Source organism: Idiotropiscis lumnitzeri, chromosome 10 (genome assembly GCF_059441095.1).
Source record: "Idiotropiscis lumnitzeri isolate Australia: NSW breed Sydney's pygmy pipehorse chromosome 10, RoL_Ilum_1.0, whole genome shotgun sequence".
Lineage (NCBI taxonomy): Eukaryota > Metazoa > Chordata > Actinopteri > Syngnathiformes > Syngnathidae > Idiotropiscis > Idiotropiscis lumnitzeri.
In genome coordinates this window covers 10638763-10659308 of record NC_142400.1, presented here as the reverse complement: position 1 = coordinate 10659308, position 20546 = coordinate 10638763, and the positions used below count along the sequence as shown (strand labels likewise).

The 20546-nt window shown below is 39.7% G+C and overlaps 1 protein-coding gene across 1 annotated transcript; it reads right to left on the bottom strand.

Moving 5' to 3' along the window:
* Positions 1-10003: 10003 nt before the first annotated feature.
* Positions 10004-19978, bottom strand: paqr7b (progestin and adipoQ receptor family member VII, b). The gene is made up of 2 exons (XM_088307346.1): positions 19831-19978; positions 10004-13304 (listed from the first exon to the last, which is right to left on the bottom strand). The coding sequence occupies exon 2, from the start codon at positions 13296-13298 to the stop codon at positions 12240-12242; it is 1059 nt and encodes a 352-aa protein (XP_088163472.1). The 5' UTR covers positions 13299-13304; positions 19831-19978; the 3' UTR covers positions 10004-12239.
* Between the last annotated feature and the right edge of the window lie 568 nt (positions 19979-20546).

The window sequence follows — 20546 nt, the reverse complement described above, 5'->3', positions numbered from 1 at the left end:
GTTTTTCGGGTGATTGCCTTTGCTTTTTGAAAATCAACTGGGATTTAGGATTGATTTCGGCCTCCACATTCTTGCAGATTCGAAAAAAAAATGTGACACATCAGAAATACTGCATGTCACTTGTTGCTAAGGCAGCGTTCATCGGGATAAATCATAACTGCCCTTTAGCTTAATGAACATATTACAAATGGTAAAAGTAATATTCAATGATTTTATGAATAAGGAATTGCTTTGTATTAATATTAATGCTAGAAAGAATTCAAAATATGACCTGGAGCGGAACTGTCCCCCCCTTCCCCTAATAACCTGCAGAGCCGCCATAATATATCCATTTCGAATTGCGGTTGTTAACATTTAGTATTTTGTTCCTGTTCGAGTCGCCACAATAACACTGTTAAAAGCAGCAATAATGACACAGTATTTCCCCTCGTCCTTGCCGGGCAATCGAGCGCCCCGCCACAGTCATAGTTGAGTCATATTGTGCCCTGCACCGCCTCATCACGCAGACAAAATGAATGTTGTTGCCCACGAGTGTGGCAGGTTAAAGATGAATGCTCGTGCGGGCATGTGCAGCTTTATTAGACACTATCACGATGTGATGATCACAGCCACTGCCTGGAACACTCTCTGACACAAAGAGTGAGAACAATGTAAAAGTGAGATAAGAGATCCTCCAGAAAACCTCTTGTGTCAACATTATCGCACGTGAACTGAGCACAAATCTTTTTTCCAATACATTCCAGGGTCAAGCGCTCACCGACATAAAACAGCTGGTGGTAAGCAACTTAAAAACAGTAGCTCTATTTCCCCCACGGCCCAAAGACTAAAATGGCTTGATTGCAAATGAAAGTCATTGATTACAGTTTGAAATTTTGGCCACAATAAAAGATGATAAAGCGAGTGCAAGTGCGGGCGTGAATAAGCACACAGAGCAGATGATCTACAAACACCAGCACAGACACAAAGTAAACATAAATTATGCATGCAGTGTGAACAAGCAGAACACTTGAGCGTTGTTTTGCCCCTTTTGTCTGCAAGCAGCTGTTAAAGAATTCAATATAGCGAGTTACAAGCAAACCAGTCGTGCTGATCTGATAAACAACATACGTTCCCCATCTCTGATTCGTCCCTCTTCCCCCACATACTTGTGTGCCTACTTGAATAGTGTTCATGGCAGCAAATCAAGTGTCATCATCCACTCGTCTTGCTGTTGCCTGTTGCCGTCGAGTTGCCCCGCAGCTCAGGTGCAAACGCTATTTTTGGCAGGTGTTATTCCGCTGGAGGACAAGATAACAGGATTAAGCCACATTAGCATTAGCAAATGATCTTTCCAATTGACATGGAGGGCCCAAAAGTGCTTTTTTTTTTTTTTTTTTTCACGCCCTTCCTCGCAGTGCCGCTGTCCATGACCCAGTGTTACTATGCCATTTTCAATAGACAGAAATTACGTGTCTTGTAAAATGGACATGAATGCTCAATCTATTCCGCCATGACATGAAAATAACTGAAAATTGGAAAATAAGTGGCCATTTCGTTCCTGAAGCTCTAGAGTGATCTGAATGGAAGCAAATTTGTGCGCCCATAAAATATGCAGAGTGAAAATGTCCAATGTTTGCAGTGATTGAGTTCTTGGCGTGGCATCGGCAAGATGTCGAACTTTATGATGAGGGATAGAGTCAAGTAAACTTTCCCACACACAAAAGATGTTTTCATGTGTAACCTGAAAGTAAGGTTATGCAGTTTGGAGTGAATGCAGAAGAATCAGTCGCGTTTTCAAAGCCATCTCTTTCCTATTCTTTCTCTTTCTTGGTGCATGACCAGCTCTCCGATCCCTCATCTTTTTTTCAAGAACCTCCTTGTATTGTTGAGCAAACACTCAACTCTTTACTGTGCGCGATAAGCAGCGCTTCAGTGATTTGAAGTATGGTGACCTTCCTTCTGTGTAATATCAAACTGAAACAGAAATCTCAGCAGCAGCAGCAAAGCTTCTATCTTTGTAAAAAACGCTCTGAATCAATGTCTGCTGCTGCCTGTTGTTCGGAAATTGAATCTGCACGGTAGAATGGTGGAAGTTTTGAGAATTTCTCCTCAGTGCTTTGTGCAAATAAAGGCTTTAAAAAGAGAGTCCTAAAAAGAAACGATATGTGACCAAAAAAAGAAAGAATGTTTACTTTGTAAAGTGAAATGACATGTTCCTTAGCATGCTAGAAATTAATGTTTCATATTAATCAATTTTGAAATATGATTTACCTTCGATGTGAGAGACAGCACATATCACGAAGAAAAATAATAAGCAAAAAGAGTAGTAATGGAAGAAGAAATGGAACATGCTAGGCTAAATGTTAGCTTATCTGGTAAGTACATTGCTGGTGAAAATTTATTTTATATTATGGTGAATGTGAGACAAATTATTAAAAAAAACTCTGAAATTCTGTCACTCCCGTGGCCGTGGCTGAGCCAAATTGTGTTGACCGCATGCAAAAGAATTTGTCATTGTAAATTTCAAACTAGCCAAATGTTTACCTTTGTCAATCCCAAACATTTTCCAAGTAAAGCAGGAAGGAAAAAGTTTTGAAAAATCATTCTTAACACACCCCAAAAAAGCCGTTTAAAAATGCGGCAAGCAGCGTGTGTCAGCGAAAATACCAAAACAAAGTCTAGCCAGCCCCTGCGTAGCATTACACAGTTTTGCGATATACTTGCACTGAGCAAAAAAATAGAGCCAATGATATTAAACCCAAAAGGTTGCACTCTGTCTACGTTTATTTGTTGGGCTTGGGATGTGTGTTAAACTTACTTAATGTTCTTTTTGTCAGGCAGGTTGCATGGATACATTTTATGATGAACTTGAGCTTTCAGTTTAGTAGTTAATTCCTTTTATCAGGGAACATAATTATCCTTTTTTATTTTTAGAGTTAAAAAAAAACAGATTTTTTTTCCTGACCTATTGACCTGAAAAATGAGAATATGGATAGCTATAATCAAATGATGGAGGAATTCTGCTTTTGTTGTCATGGTGGTAACACACAATAAAAGTAACGGGCAGTTGGTTGAAAATGAAAATATATATAAACCAAGTTTGGGCGTTCAATCCAAGTTTATTTACCATCTGTTTGTGTGATATTTCGACGGCGAAAATGCAAATCCTCGTATCTGACAGAGGTGTCAAAATCCAGATTGAGAAAATAAAACCTGCCACAATTTGTCTTTAGCCAAAAGGTGCTTCTACTCAATCGTCAGGTAGACAAATTCTTGAGTTTACTTTCTGGACCTGGATTTGACCCCACTGTCATGTAGGAGGATTTGCATTTTAGCAGTCAATTCGGGAGGTATGATAAACACCATTCAGTTCTGTACTTCTATTTTACTTGCTCCTTTGTTGTTCTTGAACTTTTGACTCCCTTGTCACAGTCAAGATTATAAACGCTATGTTATACTCTGAATCACATGCAGATTATATAAAGTCCAACGATTTACAAGAGGCACACGATGATGTTGCTGTGAGTTTTTATTAGACGAAAAAATACCAACAATAGAGACTGCAGACATCATCAAAGAAAATCAAAGATAATTCCCCAATGAGCTTGATGCCCTTTCCTCAGACTCCTTGACGAGATGAAAAAGGTCGAAAAAGAAATGGCTAAAGACAAGAGGTAAACCCTTAGTCCATCAGCATTGAATTTTAAACAGTTGACTTAACGCCTGAATTTGTAGTTCAAACACAGCAAGTCCCACTGGATCATTGGTTTGCGATTCCCATCTGATTTATTTACAGCTGGGCAACATTTTGTGATGTTGCCCGTTTCTCAAGGCGGATGCAAAATCTGGCCTCTACTACTTTTATGAACAGTGAAATGAATCTTTCCCAAAAGTGTCAATCACCAACGCTTTAATTCACAGTCACGTCTGATCTGATACTCTCAAGCGTTCCCTTAACTCCCTCAGCCATCTGTCTCAAGAGGGCTCTCTGTGCCAAGATTTGAAGGCTCACATTCTCAGCAGCCTCTTAGTGGAACTAAAACTGGATTGATACTAGAGGCTCATGGGCCGGATTTTGGCTCTGATTCTAGAGTAAAGGCTGGTAAGAACCTCGGATCTGCGCAAACAATCTTATAGTGGGAGGATTTAAGGATGTTATCATAATGTCAACACCAAATCTGACAGGTTTGACTGATTTTGACTGAAATCATGTTGCGTGGCTGAAACAGAAATGGCCAAAGCTGGTCAATGAAAGAGAGTGGGGAATGATTTTTTTTTTTTTTTTTTGGACACAGTGAATCATCATCTGCGACAAAAGGAAAGGACTCTGTTTGCGATTTTTTGTCATTGTGTTAAATGACATTTTATGAAACAAAAGTACTCGTATCGGTACTCAATATCAGTCGGAAAAAAGCATCATTGATGACCAGTACATTCTCATTCTTAAATTTAAAAAAAGACAGACATCATGTCGTACGTTCAACATGAAGCATAACCAAGCTGGGCAACAATACAAAGAAATTATAATAATAAATAAATACGCTCCCGAGGCAGTCCACCAGCAGCGAAATGTTTGACTTGAACTTCAAAGAAGGATATGTGTTTTTTTTTCCCCCCTTTTTTAGCGTAGCAGTAAAAAAAATACAGCACAACATATTTCTCTTGCATCCAATATCTTTTTGAAACCCCGTATTGTGGAATAATTCACCATGTTTTATGTAATTATTATACCAACTGCTCTATGGTGAGTGAACGTTTGTGAGTCCTCTCCTGCTTGCATGAAAAGGCTGCAGCTTTGGTCTTTATATATTTTTTTTGAAACGTTTCATTTCCAGATGAACAAACTCTACCGTTTGATTAAATATTCTGTCTGAATTCCACTGTTATCATAAATGGAGCCATATTCCTTATCAGAAAATGCCAGTCTCCTGCATAAATATTTAGCCCAGAGAGCTGTGCCCACAGAAGAATACCAATACTTAGTCAGCAGACCTTCATGCCAAAGGCGAGCAGTCTGTGGCCTGCCACTGAGCAGACGATTGGATTAATAAAAAGCAAATTAAAAGAGCATCTGTACACCTGGCTTTAAAGATGTTTATATGGATTTTTTAAAGGTGCATCATGAGTATTCTCCATCTGTGCCGAAATATATATATATATATATATATATATATATATATATTTTACGGACTATAAGCACCTACTTTTTTCCTAGATTTTGAACCATGTGGCTAACACGAGGGTGCGGCTTTTCTGTGGATTTTTCTTTCACCAGTAGGGGGCGCTTTATATTTCAGAAAATACACAAAATAAATCAAGACTTTTTCTCTTGGGTCTGTTCTGTTTTAATTAGTGAAGTTTGTTTGTTTGTTTTTTCATTATTTTATTTTATTTATTTATTTATTTATTTTTTTGGGCTCTTATTTCCCTCAAAAGAACGTTGCTGCGGCTTAAATACACGTGCGTCAGGTCCGTAAAATATGGTAATTGAAGCATACCACACAGCATCTATTTTAGCACAGATCACTATTAGAGGATTTTGTTTTATGCCAAAATGATGTCAGAATGTATTCCATGGCTTAGTTATACATGTTGGCAACATCTGGAGTGCTCAAGTTAAGAAAAATGCTAAAATAAACACAAACGTTGGATTGTCCTCAAGATGTTCAAATTGGGTAAAGCATTGTTTCAACAAATTACATGGCAAGCATATTAATAGCTGATAAACAGTGCAGCTTTGACAGGTGCGGCATTTAAATTAGCGGAGATGAGGAGGAAGTTCCTCACCTCCCACTCGCTTTCCTGAAAAATCAACAGCCAATGTTTTTTTTGGGGTTGTTTTTTTTTTTTTAGATACTATTCACTCACTGCAGAGAGGTAGGAAAAATGAAATCTGAAATTGTTTTTAACAGGCCTGCCCCTCCTCTTTTGTGAACGCCATCCGTCATCTTGTGTCGATCCACAGAGATGTGAGCTTCAAAGCATGGCAATGGCCTCTGCACACATTCGGACACTTCCATTTAGATTTCGTCAAGATAGACTTGTCAAATTGTTTGCATTGTTTAAGAGTGATAGGCATGCAAGGAAAAAAACTTTTTTTTGGTGTTGTTGTTCTATTTTATCTTTCAGGATGTGAGTTGGGAGTACTGTGAAAACATGTCTTAAATTATAAATATGAAGTCACAACTATTTCATCTGAAAGCAGTGTAGAAGGCGCTTGAGTAATTAAATAGTGTGTATCAAGGAAGAGAAATGAGCCAAGGAAGCGTATAGAGACTTCGACAAAAGAATACCGAGCCATCTGGTGTCTTTTGAGAAAACTCTTATCAAGGAGGAAGGCGGAAGACTGTTCACAGGCGATGGATGTTGGAACTGGAGCCTAAAAATTCTGTTATGTGTTGACCAACTTGAATGAGGGAAATTGTACACGATATGGACAAGTTGTGTCCTCTTTACATAATTAATGACTTAATAAGTCAATAAAACATTTGGGCAAGAGGCACTCATTCCACTTTGATATCAATTCGGCGATATTTCCGATACCGTAATTTCAATCTTTCAATTTTGTTGGAAGTGCCACGAATTTTAAAATATTTCCACAGACACATTCAAAAAGCTCATAAAAAGTCTTCAAAAGTGTCAGCAGTTCAGAGAGACCAACGCGGTCTTGATTTTCAAATTCCTTTGCTGCAAGTGGCCATGTGTTCCTACACTTTTATCGCTATAGCGTTAATCGACATTTTGGACTTTGGATTTTATCCATCATTATCTATCTGCTGCCATAAAAGAGGGACTTGAAGGGCCTTCAACATATGAGGTGAGCTTTAATATCCTCCTTGTGGCTTTTCTTAAATAACAACAAAGTAAATAGACTGAAGTGACCTCAAGGTCAAGACAGTTGAACAACATCCTTCCACGTCTGGCCTGAAAAAAAAAACAGGATATACATCCCGGAAACAAAGGCATGCCCATCTCACTGAAACAACGCAAGACCACGTATATAACCAGAGCCGGGCACTTGACCCTTTTTTGGATGTCAGTCCTCCACCTTTCGGTACGGTTTCAGCCTCAACCTTACGTCCTTACTCATAAAAACTGTCAGCCCGCGACCCTGTTCCGCCCCAGGGACGCACTTCCCAGCTCTGTACATAACAATAAATCTCAAATCAATTTAAACCTGTGTCCCTAAATGGACTTATGCGAAAAATATTACAATACAATACAATAACAACCATTACGATTAAATTCAAACGCTAATATGTAAAGGATTTAACTCGTTATTTTAACCATCCTTGAAATTGATTAGAATGAATAACAATGAATGAAATCCATGCAGAATTACGGATACATTTACAATCTGATTTAAGACGAAAGGCAGCGTAAATCCTGGACTGGTCGCCAGTCGTTCGTTCACAGGGCACATCTGGAGACAGACACATCACTGAGTGGGAACTGAAGTCAGGCAAACAAAGCATCGCATCATTAGTGACCTGGGAACTTTATCAACAGAATATTTTTTTTCAACATTCAAATGGGCTTTGCTAAGCCGAATAATCACATTTTCACTCCAAAGCCTGCTCTGATAATAACACAAAGGCCAGACTTGTGAAAGTTTCTGTCTTTGTGGTTATCCAAGAATGTTAGGAGACAAACCCTGTTCTCAGAGAAGAGGTTAAAGGACAGGAAGAGGGAATTCATTATCCTTGAGAGGCTCTAGGTTTTGTCAAGAGAGACATATTGAGATAAGGTCTACGTGCTCCCTCCTCACCTCCACCTTCCTCCAGTATCTCCACTACGAGCTGATGATAAATGGACTCGACTGGCGGGCGGGCTGAAACTAGTGGCACGGGGGCAAAGATGAAAAAGGAGGTAATATTTTAGGAAATAAAGACTGTAAGAAAATGTGCTACAGTACAGTATTTCAAGGATTTTTCGTTGTGAGCTTGCAAAGATAGAGGCCTAATCTGTTTGACGATTAAACCGAACACGCCCAACATGGACCCCATCTACTAATCCCTCTTCTTTACAAAACCCACCCTAAACCAACTGTAATCCTAAACCCTAACAAAACAGCATCTAAACCGTTAGCTTTTTGACTGACCAAATGCTCGATCTACATTGAAAAGGCCGACTATATATCGGTTCACACAGGCGGAACGGAACGCCTGTGGTGAGCGAATCTGCCTCAGCGTTTCATGGTTGGCAGTGGAATTTGTCTGTTTTCTCAGTGTCCGCCCACATTCCAAAAGTCTGCTCGTCAGGTTATTTTTTAACCTGACGAGCAAACTTTTGGAGGCGTGAATATAGGTGTGAACGTGAGTAATAATTTGTGTATATATGCCTCATGATTGATTTAGGTACAATATATTTGAAATACTGTTTAAAATTTCAGTTTGGGGCAACTCTGAGGAAGGCTAACTGGATAAGAGACCGGAACTTACCAATATTTACGGCGGGAATCTTGAAAAAAGACATTGTGCAACGGGAATACATAGCAGAATGAGGAGCAACTGCTTTGCTCACAAGAATGAGAGAGGAAGTCTGCGGGAGGAGTGAAACTGAATGGAGCTCTCGCAGGAGCCGACATAAGAAAATTGATGGAGTCTGGTGGAAGCAATTGATAGAGGACAGGAAACAGGCTGTAAGGCAATTATCACCATCTCTGCCATTAGAGTTAGGACTGTCCGAGTGCGGAATATTGTAAACTAATCACATTCAATGTGGATACATTACGGGCCCATCTCCTAAGCCTTAAATTACAGTGGATCCTAATCGTGAGAAAATGCAGTTTAGAGATGTTCAAATTAACATAGCATATGATTTGGGCACTTAGTGAGGGTCAAGGGTGCCGTCTATGAATGTGGGCCACAGCTGACATTACCAGCAGCTTTACACTGCCTTGCATTAAATTATATTTAACGACTCCAAATAAATGCGTATGCTGTATATAGTTCACAAGCAGAAGCGCTTCCATATAAATACTTGAAGAGGGATGGTGTATTGTAAGCCCACACATACATACACACCAGAACACTGCAGCACAAAAAAAAACATTTCTCACCCGCAAGAAAACAGCAGAATGCTGCACTGGTCCTCTTTGCAGGAATCTGGTAGAGATACATTCAATTTGAAGTTATTTATGAAAATGTAACGCATGCTATGTCAACATGAACAAGATGCTTAAAGTGTGGTGATAAATCAGTGCTACATGATCATATAGAGTGACTGCAGAGATAATAATCAAGTGATAGTTCTTTTTAAGGAAGGTTCAACATTTGTTTTCATAGCCTCTTTATTATTTTATTTGCTATTGTAAGTCAAGGAAGATGATTATGCCATGACTTTTATTTTGTTTAATCTCCTAATGCTGCATTGTGTCATATTTCATTTCAAGTACAGATTATTCATCCACGAGGAATCACTGACCAAATGCTTCTTATTAAAATTCATTAACGGTCACTAAAAACAATTACATTTTAGCAATATTTTTGAAGAACATCTTGAAAATGTTTTTTTTTTTTTTTAATGTTCCCTTACCTTGGCAGTTATACCAAATTACAAGGCTGTCCTCTGGTGGTAGTATGGCGAATCGCCACAATTGAGTCAGAACGTAATGGTCGCCTTTTTGAAAGTCTCGTGCATTGCTCTTCTAAAATGTGCCTCTTTATTTCATAAAGAATCTTACAAGAGTGATAAAATAGCATTGACACTGATTAAAACAGCAATTCTGTCCATAGTTTGATTGAGGTTCTTATCAGAAAATGTTCGTATTTTCCCTTGCTGACTAACGTTGGTGCAGCTTTCCTTCCGTATTTACGTCGTGACGTTTATGCGCCTCCTCTTTCGGCCAATCATCTCTGCGCTTCAACTCACTTGCGCCCCACCAGTTTTTTCTTTTATCCCCATTTTCTGTATCTTCGGTAATCAGTTTTCCCCATTTTTTATTATAAACATTCAACTTCTTTGTTGGTTACCTTGTTATTCTTTTAAAGCCAAAATAACACAAAATGACAAACCGGAAAGATTTAAGTTAATGCAACACTTTACTTCTCTTAAACATTAGTACAGTCAGTCAAACAGTCAAGAGGCAGAAGACATTCTGGCCTCTCTCACTCTGCTTTCTATAATGAAGGCAAACCTGGGTGGCATCATTCGAGGCTTTGTTAACACATTCACTTTTACACAGCACTTCCCATGTTTCAGTTCTTATTTTCACAACATGCAATTTAGATAATAGGTGCAGGTGACAATGTGTCAATTGCAGCGAAAATACTGCTCACAAATCTGCTCATTACTCAAAACACTGGTACAAAAACAAATTTCACCGTCAATGCTAATTTCTTTTGTGGATAGAATATTTGAACTTTAAATAATTTTATTGTTGAAACATATAAAATATCCCCATATAGGAATTAGATGCATCAAAAAAGAAACATCTGGTGGATTCTTTTCTAACCCCCACGCCAGATTACTCATGTGTTAAAATGTCAACACAAATAATAAAATTTCCACAGTAACAGTATAAAAAATATCATGCATGTAAACATAGCCAACGTGGTCAGCCACAGTATATACAGTGTTGATTCGGGCAGTGCATGACGAGTCAACTGATTCTCAGTTATACCCACCATATACGATTCTGTCAAGACATCATTTAAGTCGCCTCTGAAATCATCTTTCAGTAGTGTCATCAGTGTTGTAAAAACACATTCATTAAACACCATCAAGAACAGAGAGTGCTGCGATGAATAAAACTCATTTTTTTTAGATTACATTTAACATTTTGCAAGCTAAAACATTAACTGTGAACCATTATCTGTGGCAAGAGCCAAAACAAAGATGCTTCAGAGTAACAGTGCACCAATAGGAAAAAATATTTAATTCAGAGTGAGCTCACCATAATCTGTTAAGCATGAAGACATTGAAACATGAAACATTTGAAAGCACGCAGGAAGATAGAAATGCGCTGTATTCCTTCTGAAAAATACGCATTCATCTCGGAGTGCTATTAGGCGCAGCGCAAAGTGATAAATGGCAGATTTTCAGGGGGAACACTTAATGCTTACAGTGCAGGGAAAGCTGTCACACCATAACATCCGCATAATATAGAGATAGACATGCGAGAGGCACGTACTGTACAATTTGATCACACAAAAAGAAAAGCAGATCAAACAAATAAGAGCATAGTGCACATACAAGCCTCAACGCCATGGAATGTGAAAAGGCAAAAGCTGAATTTCCAGCCCTTGGAGTATCAATATTAGTATTACTGCAACTAAAACAGAACGGAAACAAACGTCACTTCAAATGTAGCTATTAAAATGAACATTTTGTTTTTAAAATGGGTTTACAACTTTCCTCAACTCTAACCTGGCTTGTTTGGCCTGATGTAACAAACTACAAAAAGGAACAAATAAAAATATGATAGAATAAAAAATATTAAATTGTATTAATTACCTTGGAAAAGAAAATTAAGATATTTGTTTGCACTACACTACCATAAGTCAGACTTTTATTATTTTTCTGTACAACTGGAAAAGATTTTTGGATGGGGGGGGGAAACACTCCTTGAACTAAAAATGCACGATTCTTGACAACCAACACGTAACCTACCTCCAATAAGGGACCATAAGACCTACAAAAGCAAAACAATCAGCTTCCTTTAATCAGTCTCTTGAAAGAAATCTCTGAGAAAAACAAAATGTCACAAATGCATGGTGAGAAATCATATCAAGAACTTTTACAAGCGCGCAAAAAGTCAGCAGGATACGAAAAGAAAAAAAATCTAACAATGTGTGCCTGTGGGATTCAAGTAACCTCTTGCTGACTAATAAACGGGCAATAAAATGGTCACTGCAGTTTGGCAAATTTCACAGAAGTCACTGTTACAAAATAATACATGACAATAAAATTGCTGGTCACTGCAGAGCACAGGTGTCAAAATCGAGGCCCGGGAGCCAGAAGGCAGATCGGGCCCTCCATATTCATTTCATGTTTCTTGCTAAAATACAAAAATTACAACTTGTGTTCACTTTTAAAAACAATGAGATATTGCAAGCATTTTTGTTCCAATCCCCCTTTCAAAATAAATTGAAAACGAATTGAACATTTTTACTGGATTGTGTATGTGTGATAATACGAAGGATAATTGATTCAAAGTCATAATGGCCCTCCAAGGGAAACTATAACTACACAGTGGCCCGCAACAAAAATGAGTTTGACACCCCTGCTGTAGAGCAACTCAAGATGTAACATTGCATCTAAGCGTGTTTTTCATGGAGAGAAGCATGTACACGTTTGCGCACGTAAAAAGCAGTAAGCGCACTGCAGCAGGTGGTGAAGATAAACAGCGCGACGGCGTCGTGAGCGAGATCGCCGTGGAGTCGCTCGTAGAGCGGCCGACGCTCGCCGAAGTCTATCCGCAGCGCTTCGATCTGTACCAGGGTGCTGAACATGACGAACACGTGAAAGATCTGGTGGCCCTGCCCGATGAAGTCACACTTCCCCGGGAACCAGCTCTCCGGGTGGGGCCAGGAAAAGAAGTAGGCGCCGATGAGGAAAAAGAGCACTTGGTAGAGGTGGTAGACCACGACCAGGTCGGAGCAGCCTTCCTGGTAGCTCGTGTAGATGCGGTGAACCACGGGACTGATGTCCAAACAGTAAGCCAAGGCCGAGGGCACCACTTGGAAAAGCTTGTGGGTAAGCTTGGGCAGCGTGGGACTGGCATATTTGCCATAGCAGCAGCCAAAACATGTGAGCCAGGCCAAGACAGCAGCGGCGGGTAAAAAGAGCCCTTGCACTCTCGCGTGCCAAGCCTCCTCGATGGCGTAGTAGTAGTGCGTCAACGCACTGCCGTACTGGTAGACGGCCACCCCGACGTAGTCGAGGAAGTAGAAAGTGTAGTGAGAGAGCTCCGATTTGGCAGACAAGAGATGAGCGAGTGCGCTGAAGGAGAGGTAGGTGAAGGAGGTAAGGAGGATGATGAAGAGGGGCTGAGCGTGAGGGTCTCGCAAAAAATCAACCGTCTGTGAGATCTCCTGCCACTTCACCAAGATGATGAGGGCGGCCAGCAGGTGGGTCCATACGTTAATGGTCTCGTTGTGCCTTTGGAAGAGGGTGAGGAAGTAGTAGCGCCAGCTATGGTCCGGCTGCCTGTAGCCGGTGAGGATGTGACGCTCTTGGAACACCCAGGGAACGTCGGACACCTTGACGGTGCAAGGCAGTGTGGGGAAGGCCGATTCCAGCAGCTGAGGGATCTGACGCAGCTGCTGGGCGTTGATAAACAGGCGGCCGATCTGCTCCATCACCACCGTCGCCATGGCAAACTACATGCGGGGAGGGCAAGGGCACAGCGGTTAATATAGTGAGGGAGGTTCAAACTCTTAATTATAATCATGCAGAAGATCGTTATGACTGTGAAGGTCATTTAATTGTATAATCATCTATCATATTATGTCGACACAATTGCACCTGTATTTCATTTTCACCCTAAATATATTTTTAAAGACAAATTAAGAGTTTGAAATCAGAAGTCATGGAAAATAATGGTGACAACGGAATGAAAATTAATGACAGCCTAGCAATTAATCAGTTGGCCAAATTTCATCAGACAATTGTTTATTTATTTATTTTTGGGCCAATTTGGTTTTTTTTTTTAGACATTAACACATAACAAAATCAAATAAAGAAAACTACACCCTAAAAGAAAATGGACAAAAAAAATGAATAGATCAGACGATTTCTGTTCTGTTGAGATAAATACAAATTGATAATACAAAATGATAAATTATTGTATAATGGTCAAATGTTTTCCCTGAAATTCATATCTATATTGTTGTGAGCATTAAGCACTAAAATCTATTTTTAGCTAATCTGACGATTAATTGGTTATCAGAATTTAACTCTGCCAAATATTGGAATCGGCACCAGACAGGCCCTATACTTAACAAAAGCAAACACCTGTGCTTTGTCTTCTTCCGCAAAATGTTATCAAAGATAATAAAGCTGTAAGTGATGCAATAAAATGAGATAACTAACCCCTCCCTATATGAGGCGGATATGCATATGCATGGAAACTTTTGTCCCTAGTTGACAAGCAAAGCATTGCAGCAATGGATTTTAACCACAACATGTTAACAGCAATCCTCAGACATTTTGAGCATCCAAGAACATTAACGGATTAATTCTCAAGCTATTTTTACCACTTAAAATTGATTAATAGTGAATCAAAAATCATTTGGATCAGCGCCAACTCATCATATATTCGGGTGTAGAAATTTCTTGAGGGGACTCCTAGTATCTCTCTCGCTTGTGTGTAAACTTGACTGCAGAAGTGCTTTTGAGCTCATTATCTTGAGTGGCAGTACTGTGTTTCAACATGTCATAATATCTTAAATTTATAAAGTGCTTTGAAGGGACCCTAGGACACAAAAAATACATTGGCTTTGTTTGGCGAGCCTAGTGGAGGTCAGACAGATATAATCAAATGAGAAGAACCACAAATCGCTTTGAAATAAGTTATTGGTCATCCTTGAATGTTTTGAATGAGCTCCAAATGTGTACAAGCCTGATTCCATTGAAGTTGGCACGTTGTGCAAAACTTAAATGAAAATAAAATTGGGGTTGTATAATCAGAATATTAATAGGATAAGTGGATCAAAGAATGAATGGATTTCTTAAGAAATAAAACATTTTCTGCTGAAATACACTGTAGTGATCCAAAGAAGAAATCTAAAATGTGGCCCTGGAGAGTAAAAATGAAGTGTTGCTCAACATTTTGTCGCACATCCTTGAGCAAGGACAAATGCCAAACATTTTTTAAAGCAACCAAGAAGCCTCTTGCACAAATCAGTGGATGTTTTACCCCACTTTTAACTCATTCACTATCAGCCGAGTAAAAAAAATGGATCTTTGACGTATTTATCCGTCAATGGCAGTGAGTGAGTTAATACATTCAAGGCTTTCAATCCTAAGAAGGAAAAACAGCCTGGTAACATTCTATATCCTCTACCATGCTAAACTGCAGGTAGGATGTTTTTTATTATTTGATTTAGTTGCTATAAAAATAGTGTGCATTGACCCAAACGTCCCTAGTTTGCTTTCATCTGGCCACAAAACATTCCGAGGAAGATTTTTCTGCGAGACATTTTTCTCTGTCAAACATCAAAGGGACTAACCGTGATAGTCAGACATGCACGAGGTGTTAGAAAAGTTCACGACTAGTGAGTTTTTCCTCAACGTCACTGTAACGACGCTGAATTATTTAATGTTGACCTCAGCTATCTACAGCCATACAACATTTTTCTACTTACTTTTATAGGCAAGTCAAGTTATAAACATCCTCTGCGTCTAGTCGTCAAGCAATGAGCAGAAGGAGTAATCATGACACCAGTGAGGCCACGCTTGTTTCTCACCGATGATGAGTCACAAAGCCAAAAGTACAGAGCCTGCATAGGAAAAGGCCGACATTGCAAAGGATAAAGAGAGCATAAAAGTCAAAGTCATGTTCATGCCATTCTTCCATGTGGAAGGCATCACCGCTGAGAGTTCTTGCCACTCGTCCGGATGTTCAACCAGCACATCTGCGAGAGACCTTGCGGCAGTTGCTGCAGTGTGCAAGAAGTGGCGGGTTTGAGCACAAAAACTCACTTCACCATGACAACGCATCTGCTGACGATGCCCTGAGCATCCCGCAGTTCCTGCCTGTGAAGAACATGCTGGAACAACCTCCCTTCTTACTCGACTGGTCTGAGATTTTTTTATCCCCAAGCTCAAGGGGTTCAGCAAGTTTCAATTAAGACACGGGTGACACCATGATGGCGGGGCCAGAGATGACAGAAGATCTTGGAAGATTCCTCACAAATACATCTTTTATGGACCTCCGTCCTGAAACTTTTCTGACAGACCTTGTATATCAGACCATGAATTTTTAATTGTTTGCTGGAGTTCTTTACTATAAAATTAAATCGATTTGACCCAGATCAATGAGTGGTTACGATTTCTTTCAAGCATTAACCACATGTTCAAATTTCATTTTCACAACACAGGAAGGCAGCACAGAAATACTACGATTTATCTATCAGAATTCCTTTGTGGAAAACATTCTGTATCTTTTGCAGGAAGGCCAATCAAGAGGTCAGGACCTCATTCAAAACCTAAAATAACCACCAAGAAAAACAGTTGAGCCCTCCCTTTTTCCAGAACCATTTTTCATTCACTTGAAACACTCGAGGTTGAAAAAATGAGGAATGGGGTACGCGTTTGACAATTTGTCCCTGCTCATTCATCAATTTATTGTTGCTATTTTTTGCAACATTGTCTGGATCTTTCAAAGTTCTAAATTGTTTCTTTTCACTCTGCAGCGCGGACGAAAATGGTGCCCAGGTTGTCAGCATCCCCCATATTTCAAGTTCTGACGTAGCAGCACCAGGAAAATAGACGTTTGCCATTGGTTTAGATGAGAATTACACCGCAACTCAACAAGAAGTATCTTTCATTGTTGCAAAGATATCCCTGACCTTCCTCACTTCAGGGAAGTGGAGGAGACAAGAAGCAGAAAAAAAAAGCGGCTCCAAGCGAACTTGGCGACTTTAATCGCATTCATGAGCAACAGTTTCACCAAGACCGCTTAGAGGTATATTTCAGCTTTCTTGTCAGTGTTATGCTCGGGACACTGAGACATCAACTTAACAAGACCTCCACCATTGCCCTAATGCCGTTCCATGTAAATAAGACCACAAAAAAAAAAGCGCACTAAATCACCCCGCCAGCCATTCTCCTACAGGAGGTGCGTGTCTGACATCATGGGGACGACACACTCAAATAGAACATTTTTCAATTTGAGGCCTTCCCATTTCCGCACCGCCCAGCAATGCTCCATTCGTCAACCGTACGCTGTGCCATGGTTAGGTGCAGAGTGGAAATTGCTTTCTTATCACTCGAGGTATGTTATACACTGAAAAAAATGTGTTCAAGTTATTTTATTTTGTCAAGTAGTTCCACAAAATAGGAACGGATTTAGATACATCTTTTTAAGTAGATGTATAGTCTACTTAAACCATGCATCTGGATCCAGGTGATTTTATTTCACGTAACCACTTAGCAAAATAAAATGTAGTCATTTCAACACATTTTTTTCTCAGTGTAGTAGAGCTCAGCAAGTGCTAGATTAACTTCTCATATCTTGTGTCTCGTTATTTCAGAACAAAAACAATTTGAGACCTGAATCAAACAGCACATTTTAGCCTCAGTTGTTTTAGGTAATTCAAATAATTCTTAATGATCAACACAGTCAACGTCCAAAGTAGTTCCCATGCACTAAATGCCAACCATCCATCCATCTTTTTCCAAACTGCTCCTCCTCACTTGGGTTGCGGGCGTGCTGGAGCACATCCCAACCACTGAATGTAAAAGAAGTGAAGCATCTGGGTAGCAAAGTGTGGCGAGTCTGCCAACTAAAAGCAGAATGAAGAAAATAATGTGAAGGATGGACTGCAAATAATAACTTATATAATGATAACAAATTGATGTCCTTCACTTTTTACTGTTCTATAGAGAGAGCCCGGGTCATGGTTCGTTACCCAGCTCCAGTCCGTTCCACTTGAGCATCCTGATCACTCACAATCCACTCCATGTTCTCCATACGACCACGCCTGCCCTATTAGCATCTCGTGGACTGCAAATTTAATGTGCATCTTGCTAGCAGACAGGACCGAGGAAAAGAACCTAACGAATCGTGGATATGAGAAGGTCTTTGAAGAAAGGAAGTGTTCATGACTGCTGATAGGAACAATTAATTAGCTGCAGCCACCGTCCCCGGCCAGGCTAGCAGCAGAAAGTCCCATGCTGTTTATAATTTTCCTGTCAATTAATCGGCAATGCATGTGGAGCTCCTGGCTGCTTACATAAAGATGAAGCAAGTTTTCGAATGAACGTTTATGCTTAAATTCAGACTTTGAAGTAGAGAATGAGCTCATTCACTTATGGTTGTCATCAGTGAATGATAATAATAATAATTATAATAATTAACAAAAAATAGAAACTCCTCCACTCATATTGAATCATAGGAAACATGATTGAGGAGTAGAGAGAGCAACAAGGGAGCAACATGAGCAAAATGTGAGTCTAAAGAAGTTCAGTTCATGGAAAAAAAAATTTGGAGAGTCTAGTTATCTTATAAAACTCAATATGGATGTAATATTATGAACATGAATATGAAACGTATCAGATAAAGTGCATAATTTAATGTAAACAAAGGAGAATAATGAAGAGAAAGTGGAACCATAAGGCGACTATCAGGTAGCTGTATACCATGTTTCATACACAAGGTAACACAATCTAATTTACTAAATAAAAAGTACAGTACTTAGAAGGGAAAAAAATACAAAAATAACACACCTTTAAAAGAAGTATAAATATAAACTTAAATTTTAGAAATAACTACCCCCCCACCAAAAAAAACCTAAAATAATGTGATCAAAGTCATTGAGTGATATTTTCAATCCACCAATTTAGTCACATACATACAAACATGCAGAGGTGGGCATTCCGTCAGCCCGTCACTGACGGACGACCATTTTGCTGACAATAGAGGGCAAAAAAAAAAAAAAGACAAACCAAGCACAGATGAAACTGGGTTTTTGTCAACAACTGTGCCGTGACAAATAGTAATAAATAATAATACTAATACCTGGTGACCTGACCGACGGAGTGACCAATTGAACATTACAGTTTGGTTCGGCTTGAAAAAATGAAAGATTGACAAATGACGGACTGGTACCCAGGCCGCTGATGGGCGGCAAAATTGAGTAAAATGCCCACCTTTGCCAAAATATAATCTCTCTAAATTATTTGGGAGCAAACAGTTACTGTGCCGTCAGCCAAAGTCATGTTATTTTCCTCTATGTTGATCAGTTAATAATTCAATGAGTTTCAATCTATCACATAAAGGCAGGCAGGAGGACAGGCTAAAGTCACACAGTGACCTGTTTTTGGATAGTTTTTTTGTACATAGTATACAATATTTTTTATTTTTTTTTACTTCCCGTGTTTGCGCACCATATTAAAAACAGAATGAAATAACATTTCAAGTCTGATTGTGACTCAGTATTGCATTATTTTTAAATCTATGAAAAATGCGTGCATCTCCAGGGGGCGGCGGGGGGCAAGGCCCCCCTGTCCATAAAACATAGTGACGCCTCTGATTCACATGATGTGGATATTCAAGGAGGTGTAGAATTTGATGCTGACCAAAATTCAAAACCTTTTTTTTATACAGCGAGCAAATTGGAATATCGTCAGCTCAAGGACAGTTTACTAAAGGCAGACCGGTTACACAAGTCTCATGAAATTCCCGTGTGTGTGCGCGTGTGTGTTTGAGTGGGAAGCGCGTGCAGTAGTGAATGGGAGATGATTACGTAACAACTAAGCATCCAACGTCCACACCCTTTTCTTATAACAAAGGTTGTATACGTGCACGCGTTTTCTTTGTATTAAAGGAAACGTGGTGGGAAATTGTCTGGAATTATCGAACATCAAGCTAAACTCAATGTTGCAGTGTATAGCGAGGCGGCCCTGTTGCACTCATTCTATCCGGCAAATCGTGCACCTGATAGACGTCTGTAAATTCCAAATCCATTATTTTTTGGCGGAGAGGAGGATGCCATCTACACTTTATCACAGCAGACAGGTCTTATTCCACTCCCCGTGCGCATCATACAACGGCAATAGGGCGTTTAGCGTGGAATTACTGAGATAACCCTTCACTTGTGGGGTTGGGTGCTCGCTGCTCGAGGCGGAAATCTTCATTTTATCATCTGAACCGGTGAACGCAACCCATAAAGCCTCACATACCTGTAGATGGTGGAATCAATCCAAAGCCTTAGAATTTGCCGACGACGAAGGACTGGCGGGGTGATAAATTATTAAAAACATTGTGCGACGAGTTAAATGGTTGGAGGATGGCCGTGGCTGGAACAGTGCTTGGCGGTAGGGCGCAGACTCCAAGAGGATGTCAAGGTCTTCTGACAGACGGCTCTCGTAACCAATCAGAAGACACGGCGAGCCCTCTTTTCGCGGCATACTTCATTTCAGCCAATCAGAGGTGTTTGTGCGGATAATATACCCACCCACATTACAGGGATGTTTCACCAGTCATGTTTCGTAGCACTTGGATGATACATATTCTTCATCTGAGATGTCATCGATTTTCTCACCTAATGTCATGTTAGAAGTCCCAAATTAAATTTGACTTCATTGGTTTTATGGCGACCGAGTGGTTGCCTCATAGTTCTGAGGTTCCAGCATTCCTATGGAGATTTTGCATGTGATTTAGCGGGTTTTCTGTTGATACTCCGGCCTCATATTACAGTTATATATATATATATATATATATATATATATCCTTTCACCAGGAAAAACGTTAGCAACAAATACTAAAGAGCAGTATTAAAAAAGGTAGAATGCATAACAGGCAGTTATTTCTTCCAGTGGACTGACAAACTGCAGCTATCATATCAAAAACGGTACATAAATATCAACTACTGGCTGTTGTGCAGCAATAAAGTTTT

What these genes read in the sequence shown, in the direction of transcription:
- paqr7b (XM_088307346.1), bottom strand. Translation starts at nt 13,298, where the DNA reads ATGGCGACGGTGGTGATGGAGCAGATCGGCCGCCTGTTTATCAACGCC.